At 36.5% G+C, this 19395-nt stretch overlaps 1 protein-coding gene across 2 annotated transcripts in view; it reads right to left on the bottom strand.

The window, feature by feature from the left end:
- Positions 1 to 19395, bottom strand: part of OLFM3 (olfactomedin 3) — a 46477-nt gene that overhangs the window by 8285 nt on the left and 18797 nt on the right. Inside the window, exons 1-3 of one of the 2 annotated variants that reach the window (XM_079314275.1) lie at positions 8038 to 8181; positions 2943 to 3089; positions 1257 to 1412 (exon numbers count right to left, since the gene is read on the bottom strand). In XM_079314275.1, the coding sequence (XP_079170401.1) occupies positions 1257 to 1412; positions 2943 to 3089; positions 8038 to 8166 (432 nt within the window). In that variant the 5' untranslated portion in view covers positions 8167 to 8181. Of the gene's footprint in view, positions 1 to 1256; positions 1413 to 2942; positions 3090 to 8037; positions 8182 to 19395 lie in introns of those variants that run through there. The other variant, XM_079314274.1, reaches the window with a different exon arrangement.

Below are 19395 nucleotides of genomic sequence, written 5' to 3'. Positions count from 1 at the left end.
ACTGTCAAACTGAAGGTAAATGAGTGGCCAATAGAAATATTGAATATTTAAAAGGTTAGAGCACTAGAGTATTCTTCTGCCTCTGACATTATGTATCAGACATAAAAATTTTGATATTTCATTCCCAAGGAACACTAAAATGAGAATATAGGATATCTAATGGAATTATGAAAATTTGTTGTTTTTGTAGCAATAAGGGATAAAAGAGAAAAAAGTTGAAGATATTTCTTATTAGCCAAAAACCTGGGAGTATGTGCTGAAACGGCTCTCAACTAAGAACAGTGACATAATTTATAAAGCTTGCTAGTCAGATCATTAGTGTACTTAATTCCTGCTGTTATTAAGACACACTTGATATTCTGTGGCTCTGAAAGAAAACCCTAGACTTCTTGGCTATGTAATTATTTAGGTATCTAACTCTAGCACCAATTGGAAAATTAAGTTCATTTTATGTGAACTTTCAGAAACACTTCAAAAAATATATATTTGCTTAACATAATATCCTCAGAATGTATTTTCTAGAATCTATTTTGTGGATTCACAGTCTTGAAAGATCAATTTATCATACTTGATATTTAAAGAACCTAAATATGCTCTTGAAATATATTTCTCCTGAAGATTACTTCAGGTAGCTTTTTTCAGAATACACAATGCTGCTTTTAATATCTTCAACTCTTCTTCCTCACAAAAGGATTAGCTTGTGGTTTTTGTTGTCATTAAAATTCAGTGGAAGTCTCTTTTTAATCACACAAATGTGACTGGGAGTGATTGCCCTCCTCCCTATCCCAAATTTAAAACAGCAGACCTTCAGACATGAAATTAGATCTTAATTGTACCGGATAAAAATTACAATAAACTGATTTATTATAGCCTTTCTTCCCTTCAACTGCAGTAAATGTCATGCAACACTACAAGTGCAGAACTCTACTGGTTTGCTATTAATTCCACTGCATCTCCCCTTTAGCATTGGAGCTTGAAAGAATACAAATCTCTCAGTATGACATGCATATTGATACAGAAAGAAAAGGAATCTGTTTATAGTGACTTTTCTCTAATGACTTAATAATTAATAGTTCCTCCCTATTACAATTAAATTTAACAGAGCAAAAGATTGTCATCATAAAGGAAGATTAATTATGCTTTTCTTTTAAATGGCACTCTTGTAGGAGCATTTCAAGCTGAGACCTTAGCAGTCCATTGCTACTTAGTACATTGTTTCCAGCAGGTTTGAAAGTTACTGTAAAAACTGAACCCACCTGAAAGTGCTTTGTCATTAATGTCTTCCGGTCATCTTCAATCTGCCGAAATTTGGCCTTCAGCCCTTTCATTTGTGTTTCCATTTTTAAGACATACTGGAAATCCCTCTGAGTCCGTAGATTTAAAACTTCAATAGATTGGGACATATTCTGAACCTGTTAGAGAACATTGTCTAAGTGCACTTTTTGTTAATTTGCTTTTTTCCTGGTTAAATGTCAGGCAATGAAATGCACTTCTGTAAATCAGTTTTGAGTCATTTCTACCACAGTACAGTTCTACATTCTGTACCTGCATTACAGTACAAATATTGGGGAACAGAGCAAGACCTTGAAGCCATAAATTGTTTGGACTGCTAGAGATAAAGAGAGAGATCCTTTAAGCATCATTTTCATTTGGCTCAGGAAAGACTGTCAGGCAGTAGAGTCTACTTTGAGACCTCCAGTAGATGTGACTGTGGTTCAGAAGGTGCTCATATAGCAAATATTTCCTTCCAGGCACTTTGGGAGGGACAGGACTGAAATATGGAGATTTTGTTCAGTATGAGGAGCATGACTTTCATTGTTAGTAGGCATTTATAGTATCATTCAATATAAGACATTCATAAGACTACCCAGAGTTAAGCTGGGGCATGTCAATCACCACAGAAGTGTTTCCTCATAATTCTGTAGGAGAATAGAAAATTAGAAATTTTATCCAATTGTCTCAGTGGTAGAAAAACACTTTTTTTTTTTTTTTTTTTTGCAAATGAAAAGTAGTGAATGTTTAGGTGACTCTTCTAGGGGAAGTGACTTTGTATTATAGCTATAATGAGACTTTTACCATCGTGATGCAACAGTAACTGTCATCCAGAGTAAATTATATGGGGATCTGGCACTGTATTAACACTGGAATTATTTTTCTATAGCCAGAAAAATACTAAATACTAAAAATTATGTGTTAAAAGCATATTTTAAAGTTTATGTTGAATTTTGGTGCTGTTCAAACATTCTCTCAGGCCTCAAGTTTTGTACCACTGGATGTGATACAGCACCTAAAACCTTGGTTACTTACACAGGGAATGCAGAATGTTTGTGTTTTCATAGTTGCAACATTTTTTTCTGTTGATGCAAAACAAGACTTCCTTGGTTTCATCATACATGTAACAGTGGATAATACTGGAATTAAGAACTGGGCTGTTGGGGAAAATTTGCACCAGCAGAAAATGATTAAATAAACACGAGGAAAAGAAACAATGAAAAAATTGGAACTGTTTATGCTCTGCACAGTTTACTTTCAAGATGCTGTGATCTCTCCCTCATTATTTTTTGATAAGAGATGAGAAATGACCTTCAGCAGTCTCACATGATCGAAGCAGAAGCTGTAGTTGAAATCCCACAGCACCGAGCTAGATTGAGGTGGGATTTGTAACTGGTTTTACACAGAAAAGTCTGTCCTATTGCATGTAAGAAAGAATTTGGGTGGAGTGACTAAGAAAGAAGATATAACTTGGGTTGGGAAAGGTGTGATGCAAGGAAAACAGATAAATAATGATCAGAGACGAGAACACAGGTAGCGGATATGCCCTGAAGAACAATTGTTACCAGGTAACTCTTCATTACTTCATTATGTATTAACTGAGAGAAAAAGCAGTAGATTTCCATGGGAAGTTTAATGGCCAAGAGGAGGAATTTTTTGGGAAGACTTACCTTCTCTAGTAGCTGTCTGAGTTGCCTGCTTTTGGCATCTCTTGAACATAGGTTTTGTTCAGGTGCAACAACAGTGCAAATGCAACGGCCATCAGGATCCTGGGCTGAACTATAAACTTGCCACCCTTCCTTGGGGCTAATCTGAGTCTGTAACAAAATAATAACAATCAAAGGAACTGAATTGAATTTTTTGTTTGAAAATAACACTGCAGCAGAATATTTTTATTCTTGCAGAACATGTTGGCAATGAGCTTTCTAGTAGTCAATAATTATTGCTCTTAACTAATTAGTTTGGTAGTTTCCCAGTTTTGCCATGTTTCACACCTTTGCAGTATTTCTTTAGAAGAGTTTAGCACACACAGTTTTCAGGGTGGATGAGAACAGTATTCTGCTTGTGATTCAGCACAAACCAGGTGATTTAATTCTTTGTACAGGGACATTACAGCTTTTCATCAGCAGAGAACAAACATGTCCTTTCAGCCTGGATGACTTTTACTTTAGACTAATGGAAACAACAAAGACAGGAAAGAACAAACACATGAGCCTGGGGAGAATGCAGTGTGTGACTCATGGGTGGGAATTGGCACAGCAGCAGTTTGGATGGGGGGCACAGGTTTGCTCTTGAAGCTGCACCTCACAGGAGCTGTTCCACTGGGCTTCCACTGCACTTAGCCAAGGGAACAGGGGCTTGCTCAGGGCAGGATGGAAAACTGGTTGGTTAGGCCAGGGGAATGGGGCTCATGGCCAGCAAGCCACAGGGAGATTAAGGCACTGCATGTCCTTCACTGGGACAGCAGAAATATGGAAATTCATGACTTGTTCTTTTTTACAGCAACCATTACTGAGAAAGAAGGAAAAAGACCAAACAAACCCACGTTTCTTTGCAGAGCAGGGTAACACTGAGCTGCACTTAATGTTTGTGTGGGATTCAGTATCTCTTTAATGGGATGCACAGAAATAGTGTAGGAATCACAGAAAGCAATATAATGAGATGACTGAAAGCATTCAGGTGATGGAACTTAATAGATACAAGAAGCAGTTTTTGATCTTTCTTTTTAAACTGCAATTTAAAGTTGATATTGTACTTCATTCTTTCCTAATATTGTACTGAGTGATGAATTTTATACTACAGATGCTAATAGATATCATTGAAGTAATTTTGGTCTGGACACAGTTGGAATCAGTTGCTATTTATATTACAAAATTGTACTCAGTGCCAGCAGAGAAAGTGATTATGTGAACTGGGAAGCTTTGATACTGATGATTTCCTGGCAGCTTAGTGCAGGAGTTACAGAGTTCTTCATTTCTGAAGAGATGCCAATATCCCTGTGGACTGAGGTAAGAAAAGAGCACAGGCTTTTCACAAGAGTGACTCCTCTGAAGAAGTCACTTCTTCAGAGATGAAGATGGCAGTGACATTCTACTGCAGAGTTAATAGAAAAATCAAAATTGTGTTATTACCATGTTTTGCAAGGAAAAATGTCCTATAATGCAGATGACTAGAAGGGATGAGGGAGCTTGGCCTGTTGAGCTTTTAGAAGAGATGACTGAGAGGGCACCTCATCAGTGTCTGTCAGTATCTGCAGGGAGGGGTCAGAGGATGGACCAGGCTCTGCTCAGGGGTGCTGAGCAACAGGACAAGAGGCAGGAACTGATGCACAGGGAGTTCCACCTGAACATGAGGAACTTCTTTACTGTGCAGCTGACCATGCACTGGAACAGATTGATCAGAGAGAATGTGGAATCTCCCTGACTGGAGATACTCCAGAATCATCTGACACAATCCTGTGCCATGTGCTCTGGGATCACTTAGAGCAGGGAGGCTGGACCAGAGAACCCACTGGGGTCCCTTCCAACCTTGCCCATTCTCTCTCTCCTGTAAATAGATGATCTTGCCTAAGGTTTTGCCGGAAAAGCACTATCTATGTCCAGTGCTAAATTATAGTGCTCCTATGGCATTCTCTGCACAATCATTTTTAGGGCAAAGAGAATTTAGTTTAAGACAAGGAGAACAATAAAAATGAAATAAAATTACAGCTGCAGAGACAAATTGGTTTTGAGAAGCTACTAAAATTGCAAGCTTTAACAAGTGAAGCCTTTCAATGCTGTAACCCTTGAAAAGTGTAAGCTCTATTTACCCCAGTAGTTTCCATGTTTGTAGGACTTATGGCCAAACACTGTGGTCATGCAACAGCAAGGAAATTTTTTGTGGAAGTTCAGGAAAATTTTCAGGAACCCAGAGCTTCATATTATAATTCCTATAGTAATTAATACAAATTCATGAAAAATTATTATATTTGAGCCTTATACCTGTTACATTTAGATTGGGGGCAACTGTTTTCACTGGATTCAAGTAAGTTTTCTACAGTGGACAATGTATGAGACACCAGGATCACACAGTCCATAGTAAAGCTGTATAATCCTGTCTGAATTATCAAAGGTACTTATTTATGCCAGAGAGATTGTAAGTGCCTCTCTAGACTTTATCTAAGGAAATAAAAAGCACTTTAATGATTAACTTAGCAGGTATTCTTTTATGGTGTCTAAAATACATCTGATTAAAAGAGATAATTCTGTTTGGGAAAATAGTTCTCACAGTGAGAGACTGGTTAACCAAGAGCATGGTTATTGACAATCATGAATAAATAAGCACCCAAAATTTAGGCTACAGTTCTACTAATTTTTCTGTGACTCCCTCTATTTGGAATTTTAGTCTTCCTTCATTAATTAGGATGGGTAATGTGACTGATGGCAAAGAAAAACATGCATGCGTGCAAAGGTGCACTTTGCTTTATTTTTCTGTTACTGTTTTAGTTTGACATTTAATGCCTACTTCAAACAGAAGCTGCAGTGCAGAAAAAGAGCTAGAAGTCATCAAAACCTTACAGAAACTACTGCAACTTTTCAAATGCAGGCTTACTTTACTGCTTAGTAAACAAGCAAGTAAAGAAATAACAAGTGGAAAATAATAAGTTTTGCTAGTTCTTGAAAATATGGGGGAAACAGAGGAGTCCCTGTAAAGCCTAACATTAACCACTGCCATGGGAGGATGATGTATTAAAGACTTATTTCACTTCTGAATCACTTATTTTTCCACTTTCACTTTTATATATTCTGCAAAAACTGTTACAGCCACCTCTGCTGTTGCTACAGTGACAGGTGAAATGACAGTACCTTGCTCAAACATAAACAGTATTTTCTGGTTTGTCTTGCAATTTCAGCCCTGGTACTGAAACAGAGCTCAGAAGAGGAGGCCCTTTACCTGACCCCACATCCTTGTAAAATTATTCCAGCTGAAGGGAGGAAATTGGGAGATTTTGTTCTTTTTTTTACACTGTACAATATACACAATTTATGAGCTGTGTATGTGCTAGGAGAGAAATTCTGGAGAAGTGCTCATGCTGCAGAGTTGACTGGAGAAGCTGCCAGTGGGGAATTCTGGATGGCAGCCAAAAATCAGTCAGAGATGACCCTGGTATTACTGTGCACTTAGGGAATCCAGTCTTTCAAACAAAATCTAAAGTTTTAGCAAAGGTACCAGATTTGGGGTGCTTGGTTTTGTGCAAAAAGAATTAGGAATATGATTGAAATTTGTGTTTTCTTTATTTGGCAGATGTTATTAAGCTCATATAATCAAGTATTTATGATCACTTTCCCAGCTCTACTGGCACTCCTGCTACCCTTATCAAAACAAAAAATATGCATATAGCTTAATTCAGTGAGTGAAAAGAGCATTCTTGAAATATTATTTAGAAGACATTTCTATCAGCAGTGCCCTGTTGTAGCTGAGGGGGGAGCATGACAGTTTGGTACTATTTGGAATCTGAACATACCAGTTTAAACATATATTTGTGTGTGCATCTGTATCTAATCTATATATATATATATCATAATAACTAGTGTGCATCTTATAGTTACTCAGTTGCAACTTTAAACTTGGATGTAAATGTGATAGGGAACTGCTACTTATAATATACAGTCACAAGAACTAGCAATATATACTGTAACTCAGTGAGACAAAATTACATTTAAGAAAAATAAGAGCTTTTATTTATATTCTCATCTTGCTGCTCTGAAAGATAACTGAATTTTTCTTACAACTTGATTAGTTTTGAAGTAGGAATATTTATAGACTAAATACAGTGATTTTCTGCAGTATTTTTTTTCCTGCATGCATATATTCAATTATTATATGTTGGTTAGTAAATGTATAATTTTTAGTTACAAAATTCTGAGTTTTGAGAATTGTGAACTACTATGCAAATAGTTAAATTTATATTTTACATAACCTACTATTATGTAAACATCTCATTGCAGTTACACAAAAAGATACCTAGACAAGAGTGTTTACTAAGCATTTAGGAAAATGATGTTCTCATTTAATTGATGAATACCAGGATAGTGTTCCCTCTCATCCCATTAAAGCTACTTGAGTTTTTAGGCTTCTCAAGAGCTCATAGCTATTCACAGTTTTCCTGTAGATTTTTATAAACCAAAACTGCTGTGAATGCCAATGATACAAAGTGGTATTTCTGTCATTTGTATTATTCCCATTATCAGCCTTTTAAAAATTCTGGTATCTAACCTCGTAGTACCAATTTTATTTTGTTTCTAACAGCCATTTATTTGTTTAGCTGTATTCTAATAAGGAAAAACAGGAAGGAATCAGACCCTTTGCATATTGTAGTGAATAGCTACTAGGTAACATTATCCAATTTTCAAAAAGAAAGCTACTGCCAGATAGAATTTTTCTAAACAACACAATGCATTTTTCTGGAGCAGTAAAGATAGGAAGAACTGTCTAGGCAAATGAAGACATTGCTGTGCTCTTTTTAGCATTTCATGCTCTAGATGAAGGCATTTGCTCTTACATATTTAAGGATACTATTTTGAAACCTTCCCCTTCATAGTAAGACCACAACATGCTCACCAGTGTGCAGTTTTATGATGCCCAAAAAGAAGCATGCATTAAGAGATGATAGGAAGATTAGAAGCTAGAAAGAGATTTACAAAGAGGCAACAAACTAACGCTTTTGCCAGCACTTACATACTAATTCAGCATTAAGATAGCTTGCAACATATAACAGCTACTTACTAGAGTATCTGAAGTGGTTATTCTGGTGGTATTTAGTCCTACCAGAGAAGGGAGAGTTTGGGACATCCAGTTAGAGATCATTGCCATGGTACTAAGAACAGCACCAAGCTTCAGCAGTGGAGGACTCATTGCTGTGGAGCTAATGAGTTTTCATAGTGAGTGATTATCATCCCAGTGCAGGCTGGCAGTGAGAGGCGTGACTGCAGCACACAACATCCACAGCATGAAAGGAGATCAAGCTACCCAGATTTAATCATCCATTAAAAACATTCATATCCTCATTTGCCCTCTTTCTGCTCTTAATAATAAATACTTATGACTGTCTTATGCTGACCACTAAATAAAGAATCCTTTCTATGCTAATAGTCATTGCAGTTTCCAGTGGGAGATGGCATGGGTGAATTATCTCTTTATAGGTGCTAGACAGTCAATTAGCCCTTAATTAGTTCAGTCCAGGCAGAGCAGTGTGTTCATGTCTGAAATGCAAGAGCTGAGCACAAATAACCCCCCCACTTCTCATCAGTGCTTTGGCAGAAATAAGCTCAAGTCTGTAAATATGGTTCTGTACTTGTCCATGGGGAGGGGGCAGAACTGTCAGCCTGCTCATCAAAGCACCAGAAACCTTTCTGGATCTCCCATGATTTGCTGATTGCTCATAAATTACAAGCATCTGTGACTTTATTATTTGTACAGCTTATTATTAAGACCTTTATTGTTCATAAAAGAACATTGAGGCTGCGAAGAGTCACATTTCTCAGTGTTCTTGTTACTTTACAAGTTTTTGTACCAAGAATTATTGCATTACTTCCAGGGTTGGCAGACTCACTATGTCTTTACTGGTGCTTGATGCAACAGAAGATAAATTGGGGATCACACATTTTGAGACTTCTTTTGGCTTTGCTGTTAAATCTACTCTACCCTAGTGCTATAGAATGTGCTGCAGGCTCTGGAGCAATTTATCTTACTCATATAGTGAGTGTAGGGGGCAAAAGAAAAGCAGAAGAAACAGTCTAGAAATCACTGTGCCATAGGGGCAGTTTTATTTTTTAAGAACTATTTGTAAAAGAAGTGCTGAGTGAGGACTTCTAATGGGAATTGTTTAAGAGAAAATTTGTATAAAGTTAGCTGAGACAGGGTACTGCATCTTCCCCAGGGCACTTATGGACTTAGTTTCTGAATTTGATTCAAATAAGCAAATTACTGTTTCTAAAGGACTTTTGGCAATGTTATGAAGGAACTCTGCATGCAATGAAACTGAAGGGATATATATTTATGGGTGTGTGTCATCCTGGATGTATTCATTAAAGATACTCTAATCCTGCACTTTTTTCAGATTCTCAGAGTTTTATACCAATTCAGGCTAGACATTTCTCTTTCAATATGCATTCAGAATGATTTCCACAAATCTCTGCAGTTTAAGGAAGACACATGTAAATTTATTTTTAAAAAAATAAATTGAAAAACCCATTAAGAGCTATTACATAAACTTAAGGAGTCTCCCAGCAATAGAAAATAGAAAAATCTGTGTATCCAGATATTAAGTATCTTGTGGTAGTTACACAGTAAGGTGAGCTGTGCAATGTTTCAAATACTCCAAAAATTAATTCACTGAAGAGATATCTGAATACAGTGAAAGGATGTGTTTGCTCATGTAAAGCTTCTGCACAGGAATACAAGATTTTGCTAGTTTCACTGTATATATAAACATCACAAAAGACCTAAATATGAAAATAATTAACTAAATATATTTATTTACCTGTAGCATACTGACTGCAGACACTGGTTTGCCTGCTTTTTTACTTATTTCAATGTTGTTAATGTTATTGTATGCTACTCCTATAATATTCAATTACTATATTACAAATTACTAGGGTTACTAAAGGTATTATTTAAGACCATTATTTAAAAAATAGTCTGAAGGCCCTTCTAGTCTCTGATATTTACTTTCATTTTGAGATCCTGTTACATTTTAATAGGGATTAAGTCTACTGAAAATGAGAATACATCCCAACATTATCTTATTACAACTGAAGTAGTAGGATCTCTGTACTGTAAAATGTAATTAACATCAGTGGTAGGAACAGCAACAGAACAAATATCCTGAGTCAGCAACATGTGAAAATATACCCAGTCAGCCACCCCAAAAACTAATTACCTCCTGGCCAGAGGAAAATATTGATTGTAAGAAACAGGAAATGGTGAAGTTCAGCAGAAGTCACTTAAGCCTGATGTCAGTGTATTTAATATAAGTAACAAACAATGCTACCTTAAATAATTCCTACAATTTAAAATTGCCTTTATGGGAAAATGCTATCCTGCAAACACCTGGAACCTTGCACTTTATGTAGAAGTGTTTGCATACTGATGGCTCAGCTGGCTTAACTGGGTTCCTTTGAAGCAGTTAAAACCAGGACTCTTAAATCTCAGTAAGTTTGTACTTTGACAGGTTAGCTTTAGAAAACAAGCTCTAGAAGAAAAGCCAAAGCTTCCCTCATTGCACTGCTGTTCTATAGTGTATTTTGCTCTTTATCTGAATGTGATATATTGTCCTCAGTAGTACATGGGTTTTAAAAATCATAGTTCATTAGTCATGTTCCTGAGCATGATTATTTATTTTATTCACATTAGGTTAATGCATGCACAGTGCAAAGTTCTCAGAACTGGAATGGCAATTAACATTCATAGAGCTGCAGATGGACTGGAAAAGCACAGTGCCATCAGTTTAATTGCAGTTCTCTGCATTTAGAGAACTGTGCCTTCTTCATCTTGCTCTGGTTTTGTTCAACAAAACCCTGTGGCTTTGCAGTGCTACTTGTGAGTAGCAAAATCCAGGCTTTTTTAAGGGCAGTTTCAGAGGTATGTGCCCTTGCCAGAAAATCTCTTTTCACAGCTCATCAGTGCATATACAGTGACATTCTGCAGTCAGGTGTCTCCACTTACAGAAGTATTGAGCAATGGATTTTTAGTCTGCTGTCCATTACATGCTTCTGTACAATGCTCTGGAGGTGACCTTTCTAAAGTGGTCTTAGCTACCTGCTCATTCATTTTTCAGGCTTCAGGGAACTTCTTTTGAATGAAGACATTGAGGAACATTTTCATGTTTTTTTCACACCTATTCTCTTGTGTTCTGCTGTTAGCAAATCTCTAGTGTACAGAATAACAAAGTAGTGTTTCCACAGTAGAATTAGTTCATTATGAGAATTGACTGAAACAGGAAGCAGGATGGGCAGTCTGCTTTAGGAAAGTCTGCAGATAATTGAAACAGCTGGGAAAAACAAATGGGTGGGAAGAACTAAATGAAATTAAAAGGTTCTTCTGTTGATTTCGGACCATTTTAATTTTCAATTAAATTTATATTAGGTACTCAAACCTCATAGGCTTTTTCCTCAAATGTGTGGTATGATGATAGATCTAATAGCAGAAAGAGCATATTTTATAAAATATATGGAGACATGTATTTAGTAGATAATGACTAAAGATTGTGCAGACAGTCATTTTTCCTTTAACTGAGGCTGGAAATCTGCATGTTTTTAGAGGATTCTGGGATCCCTTATCTTGCTCTGAGCATCCACAGAAGGGCAGGATACAATATTGGATAGTTCTGGAATTTGTTGCAGTTTTGCTTTCCTTTGAAAACTGTATGGATTGGAGAATTTATACAGAATTCCTCCTGGAGTAATTCTCATTCTTATTGTACAGTTTTGGTTTTCTATCCTCAAAATACATATTATTCTGTTGAGGCTGGGTGAGGTTTATGAGCTGGCTTTCACTGAGAATAAATTTTAAGAAATTAAAGGAGATGAAACTGAAATTCCCCATGAAGTTAAATTATATATAATCCTCGAGAGAGCTTGAGCCATAGAAATAAGTAAATTCTGTAGTAATTTAATAAAATAAATGGTTTCAGCTGGCTCTTCCTACAACTAGATGTTTGAAAACAGAGACCTAAGCTTCTTAGAGCCAAAGTGCATTTAGACTGTGAGAATGGGCAATCTAACTGGCTTACAGCCTTGCAGTCAGCACTTACATACCCCTGAACTGCAGCTTGCCTGGGAACTGTCACATTTAATAGATCCAGGTAAATTTCTTCAGTGCCTTTTTAAAATCCCCTTGAATCTTGGAAAGTGAGAAGAAGACAGAAATGAAGAAAGTAGAAAGGGTTTGCAAAACAAAATTCCACATCAAAGGGGAATTTTGTCTTTGGAAAAGACTTGGTCTTTTTCTAAGTGCAGGGGTATGTCTGTACATAAAAATACAGTGGGGTTGAATGCTGGCTCATAGCAAACCATAGGAAAATTACCTTTTCCTTTTGTCTCTGAGCATAATTCAGTTAGATGGTTTGGACATGGATGCAGCACTTCAAGAGGGAAAGTAGTTTTGCTGTGAGGAAAGGCATTGTCCTTCAGGGCCCAGAAATCAGCTCATCTCTTTTTTATTTAGCAGCATGGCTGTATTTGCATTTGGCCAAGTGCTGTCTTTGGAACTGAGAGTAAAGGAACCATCAACTGTTTGATTTCTGCTGCATTCTGACAAGCAAGTCTTTATTCTTTGTAAATTTACAGCTCTGCATTACAGAAGCACTTGGCTGTATTCTCCTGTATTTCCTAATGCAGATAATTGTCAAGACTGACTAATAAAAAGTAAGGTGGGAATTGTTATCCTGCTGACTTGCCCTTCATCCCACCATGTTTCCATACATTCTTTTGGCAGACAAACTGTCACATCATGCTGCTACCCTTTTCTAACATGTCCCTCTCATATTCTCTGGAGAGATGAAAAAGGGAAAGATTCTTCAGAAGTTTAAAGCTGAGCTTACTCCCAGTGGTCTGGCAACCCACAGGCTACAGTACCAACCAAGAGTTTATAGGTTTAACCAGCATGGCACTGATAATGGCATTTAAAGGCTGTAGCATCTTCCTGTTTGGGTTTTCTAACAACAGTAGCATTAATAACATTTCCTTCCTGAGATATAAAGATCTTTTTTTTGTAGGCAGAAAGCCCAAGAAAGAAAATTACATTTCTGTTCAGAAAGCACCACGTTTCCTGAAACTTCTTAAAATAACAAGATTTTGTGAATGTGTCTCATTGCAAGCAAATCCATTTTTAATGTATACTGCTTCCTACACCATCCTAGAAGGTCTAGTTTACTTTTAATCAGGGATGAAAGCTTACAAGTAGTGTAAGTGAATCTTGAGAAAATTCAATCTTGCCTGCAAGACAGAGGTGTTAATCCAAATGCTGTTGTCAAATTCCAGTAGTTAGCTATGCTCTGTCCTGCAAAATGCTTCTTGCAGTTTCAGTTGGATACTTAACCTGTTCTAAATGCTGTGTTGTGCTTTGACTACAATGAGCCAGGTGCTGTGTTTCAGCACAGTAAAATGTGCTGCATTTCAGTAGTTGGTAAAACAATATATGGATATGTCACAAAGCATGATCCCAGATGCTGTAAAGTACTTTATGTTTACATAAGGATATAAAGAGCAAATACTGGCTATTTTCTAAGGCTGTAATCCTGGAAGTTTCTGAACTAAATAATGCTGAGAAGAACTGAAAGTGTTTATTTGGGAAAGAATCAAAATTCTATTACTTGAAGAAAAATAATAGAGAATATACATAAACCTTACTGAAATTATGACACTTTTTTTTGCTGCCTTTTTAATTTCCTATTCATGTTTTACAGAACAGAAATCAAAGTTTTAAACAGTATTTCACTTGAAGGAATTCAATTTTTCATTTCTATTAATCTTCCCATTTACTCTGTTTTTTTTCTCTTTTTACTGAAATCATTTAAATTGGTGTGTGACCCTGAGGGGTTGAGTTAAATCCATCCTTGTAACGAATGGGTGCTGCTCTCCTTAGGGCTGCTGAGGGCTGGAATGTTATTAGCAACTGCAGCTTCTCATGTATAAGGAATTTGAGTGTCAAATTTGAAGGTCCAAAGTTCTGTTCCCAGCCCCCTGTGAGCAAAGAAAGAAATGTATTAAATTGGTGCTGTTATCTGAAGGCAGTACTGTGGGAAATTAACTTCTGTAATGCACAGCAATAACCAACACCAAATATAAATATAAAAAAAGCCCCAAATGTGTCCCAGATCTTCTGAAGATCAGTGTTCCTATCTCTCAGGCAGTTACAGTGGTTTGTATAAATAAATAAAAGCTAAATAATGTATAGGTTAATCTTGGCTACAATTTCCCTGAAATGATAAAATGCCAATTATTTAAGTTTTGATTCAGAAGATTGAGATTTCTGCACATGGATGAGAAGCAAGATTGTAAAAGCTACTCATAACATGAATAGTTTACAAAAAATTTGCAAAACTCTTAGGAGGGAAGAAAAAGCTGCAGGAAGAAAAAGATGAAGAAAAAATGGCTCTGAAAAAACTGAGACATACTTAGTGGTGAGCTGTTAGGGATTACTGCCTCTTTGCTCCTGCCTTGTCACTTGAATATACCAAAAGAAAGATGCTAAAAGACAACTGAAAGCACTTTTTAAAATAAATTTAGTATTTAGGCATGGGCACAGTGGCAGTCATGGTAGTGTGCCCAGCCTCAGCCTGGTCATTCTGTCACCTCAGGCACACTCCTGCTGTGTGAAGGTTGAGATCCTTGAGACTGAACAAAATCCTGAACTGGATAATATCCTTAGTTGCCTCTATTTAGAGACAAAAAAGGCTACTGTCATTCATCCAGCTCATGGTATTCCAGGATCCCAGGCTCAGCAAATGTGTTGGATAACCAGAGATCTCTACATTGTTTTGAAAGAAGTGATTTGAATTCTGACTCTCCTTCCTCCATTTCTACCAGGGGTTTGACTCAGGTGTGATAGCCACACCACTATGCAGACTTTTAGTATCAGCACAATGCTCAGAAAAATCCATATGGGCAGCAGTTAGCAACAGTTAGGAGAGACCAAATTCTTTTGATGATTACAACAGAGTGGTATACATTGAAAGTTCTTGTAAAACTAGCACAGAAAATTGTGAGCCAAAGTAGACACTAACATAAATGTAGGCACTTTTTCAAACTTGTGGACAATGAAAACTGGAGACATAATCTAAATAACTAAGTAAACAATATAAGTATGCAGCTTGCATGGTGATACTTAAAGGTTAGTAATTTCAACACTTGTAATTCTTCACCCTGTGGTGTTACACTTTACCTCCTCCTTGTTTCTAAAAGAGCCATTAAATCCTGTTCTCTGAGTTAGGAAGTTGTGGTCTGGGGCTGCTCCTGGGTGGTTTTTCAGCTGCTACAGACCAGGATTGCAGGTTGAGGAGCTGTTGGGAAATGTTTGGGCTTTGGGTTCTTTGCATCTCTACAGAGCAGTGCCTGATACTCCAGGCTGTGACAGTGGAAAAGAACAAAGCCCTTACAGCTCAGTAAGCAGCTCTGACATCAAACCCATCAATGACTTATCCCACACAAAAATTTCACTTTTCATCTTCCAAATGAAGATGAAAATCTATTTAAAAAGGCTGTAAGGATGCACATCAAGTCACATTATAGTCAGTCTTTTACAGCTGCAGTTCGTGACCAAAGGAAACAAGGTCATTCCCAATTTAGGACATGATTGGAATTTTGCAGTTTTGTGGGATTTAGTGAGCTGACAACAATGGAGTGGAAATGATGAAGACTCAGGCAATACCCCATCAGAAGCCTTCTGTTTACTGACACTCTCCATAATTTATATTTTTTAAATGCCTCTTCAGCACTTTAAGGCCATTTTTTTATCATCTCCAGCACTTAATCCCCATGTGCAGTCATAACCCTCTGCTTACAATATCAAAATTAAAACACCACTGTTATCTCACAGGAGAAAAGTATGAAATGTGTGAGGTGTGAGCATCAATGAGCAGCTCAGAAGGAAAGATTTCGTTTACAGAGAAAAAGGATTCTGTCCTCAAGAAGTTCAGTGCAGGCCTTCTTTCTAGCTTTAATGAGGGGAAATTCACCAATTAAGAATTACAAAGTCAGTGAATCTTTAAAGGAATGCTTAGCAATGTGACTGTGAGAATAAAATTCATGGGCAATGCTGGTGAAATTTTACATAAGCTTTTAGATCTAATTAACAAAAAAGGGCCAAGATTTTGATTAATGAAGGCATTTACATAACCTTCAAGATTTGATATTAATTTTACAGGGAAATTTAACTAACTTCTTAGCAAATGACAGAGAAATTTAATAAAATAGTTCTACTAAATTTTGTAATTAGTTTCTGCAGCTTAGCTAGCACTGCTACAGAAAGTAGAGCTGTTTGTACAAGGGCAAAAAATAACTTTGGACACATAACTTGGGTTGGAGGTCCTGAAAGTGTTTTCAATCCAAACATACAATTTTAAAAACATGTACAAACTAATATCAAGTACTACAAAACAAGAAAATTTCAATCAAAGCCACTGTACAGTTCAGACTATAAAATTCTTATTTGTATTTTATAGCCCTCTATCCTGACCAAGCAAAAATTTTGTTGAGTTTTTGTCCAGCATTAGTGTATTCCAAGCCAAGTTTCCCATCACCTGCTCCTAAAAAAGCACCAAGGCATTAAATGGTAACAGTAAATATTACTAACATGAAACTGGGAAAAAAAAAATCTTAGCCAATTTGTCAAAGTGCTTGTGGTGTTAAGGCAATTAAATAGCAATAAAAAAAGCACTAAGGCTCATAATTTTTAGCTTTGAAAATCCATTTTAGATTTATAACTAGATTAAAATGATTTAAAATCTATATAAAGAGATGGTTTGACAGAAATAGGAAGATGCTGAAGATAATATTGTGGAATTCAAACGTGGCAAACTGAAGAAACTGCATTTTACACTTACTTTTTTATTGACTTTGTGCTTTTGATGGACTAATGAATTATTGCTTATTCATTTTCTTATGAATACAACAGAGTCAATCTGTCACAAATAAGAAAAAATGTGATTCCAGATGGAATCTACTTCAGGCAGTGCTTCAGGAAAATATTTGTCTTCTTTGGGGCCAGATGGAATGCCATGGGGCTGTTTGCAAGAATTAGTTTTTGATAGCTTTTTTTCTGTTTGTGTCTATTTTTATTTAATTTTTTTTTTAATGTACCATATAATGAAGAAAAAAAGGAGGTGAAAATACATTCTCTAGTATGAAAATATGGCTGCTGCAGAGAAACTCCTCCTGCCTGTGCTCCTTCTTATAAGCTCTGCTGTGGTCAAGGGGAAGGCACATTAATGCAGGATTTTAGCAGGAGTACATCAGGAATAACAGCAAAACTTGCCTAATGAACAGACAGTAACAGACTATTTATAAGACACTGGCTTTTTCAGTAGAAATAAATCCCAAGAAACCAAGCACTAGTTTGTTGCAGCTTCTCCTGTACTTTAGACTGTTTGGAAAACAGACTTCTGCAGGTCTTATATCTGATGCAAGGGATGACAACTTTAGCCTGAAGACTATTAATAATATTTTCCTAAATTATCCCTGTTGAAAGACCTTTTTGTTTTACTACCACACACACATTTTACAGATAAAACCAGTCATTCCTTCAACAAAACCCAACTTGAATTTACACATTTTCTTGGAAGGATTTAAGAGGAGTTTTAAAATAAAGTGCTAAGTTTTAGCTCTGAAGTAACTTAATTACATGACAGTCACTCTGCAGACAGTTTTTGCTCATTATAGTCAAAGTTAGTTTAAAGGCCAAGTGTGACTTGCACGATTTACACCAGATCTCTATCACAATCCTCCTGGTTTGGATAGATTACCTTTGCTCACATTGTTAAATGTGAGATTTTTGATACACTGTACAGTGAAGTCAGGATACAGAAGTTCATGAGTTAAAGGGAAACTCAGTAGATAAAGTCTGTGACATGCCCATTTTTCATATATATTAAAAATTAAAAATATTCAGATGAATTTAAAATATTAAATTTATCATTGGGGATTTTGTTAAACGACTGATATAAAAAGAAATGTTTTGGAAATCTTTTTTATCAGTTATTAATAGGTAAAAGACAAGTCCTTAGGTTGTAAATGACTTTTTGGTCCTCAGAAACTTGTCAATCAAGTAATTTCACATAAATTCAATGGCTTATTAATAAGAAGAATGGAGATTTTTGGCTAAGCAACAAATTCTTTTTCAAAGTGTTTAGAATAAATATCAGCCTAGGCACTTTATTTCTTTTGAAAAATTGGTAGAGACCTGAAATTCATTTATTTTGTTGCTTGAAAAGTCACTTATACCCACAGTCTATGGGAATGCTCCAGTGCCTGGAAAGCAGACTGCAAAAACATACCCAAATGGGGACATTCAAGCAATCTTGTTTTATCCTTAATTTTACCCTTGTGTTTTGCTGCTGGCAGCCTTTCATATTTGTTTATTGTTAGAGTTACATGTCTGAGCTATACAGAAGCTGTTTGCAGCTCGTGTATTTTTGATTCTTCAGAACTCCTGGTTATGGTTTCTTAAGCCATATAAATTGCTGATTTTTTCCCTTAGCAAACCATTTTCTCTATCTGTTGGTTCAGTAAATGATACAACCTCCTAAAAATTGTAGCTGGCTCATATATACACATGAACTTAGAACACTCCCTTCATGTGTTTCAGTTTTCTGTACTGCAGTTTGCTTTCTGGGGTTAGAACAACTGAATTCAGATGAGATTCACAGATATGGATCTCTTTGCAGAAAACCTTTGGCTCCAGATTTTCCATCTTCCCTCACAGGATCAAAGACTCTCTTTAGGAGTTGGGGCTTGAGGGTACCTGTATTAAGAAACTGAGATATCAGACTGTAGACTTAGCTTTGCTAAATCCTACTAGTATGATAAGCTTCCCAAGTTTGGACTTTTCTGATTGTTCCTTGAGGGTACAATTAATTACCTATAAATAAATTTTGAACTGCGCACTACGTGTAGACCAGATAGGAACACACAAATTAGTATCTCAACCAGTGTTCCCTGAAGGCTTTAATTTCAGCTATGAATTCCCAGATGTACAGGAAATGTCACAGCTATAAATCCCTTGAGCTCATCAGCAGTCTCAGAGACAGAATACATTGGTTTTGGACATATTTCTTTCAAAATGTAACAAGATCAGGTAACACACCAGAGCAAGAAGGCAGAATGGAGAAGATAAAAACCCTGGTTTACAAGGCAGATGAGATTTCAGCTTTTACCTCAGTAGCACACTGTGCTCTAGAGATAAAGCTGGAAAGCCAAGGTTGAATGTATAATGCAAATGCTATCTAGATACAAATGTCATTTATTGTTTTTACTCTTTCTCTTTGCACTTGGAGTCTCAGAGGAATTAGTGTTTAATTTGGAAGCTATTGTTCCTTCATTGCTGCAAGTTTCTGTTGTACTGGACTTGGCAAGGATACTAGAATCT

This window comes from Erithacus rubecula (assembly GCF_903797595.1).
Source record: "Erithacus rubecula genome assembly, chromosome: 10".
NCBI classification, from domain to species: domain Eukaryota; kingdom Metazoa; phylum Chordata; class Aves; order Passeriformes; family Muscicapidae; genus Erithacus; species Erithacus rubecula.
This window is presented reverse-complemented; position numbering and strand designations above follow the sequence as displayed.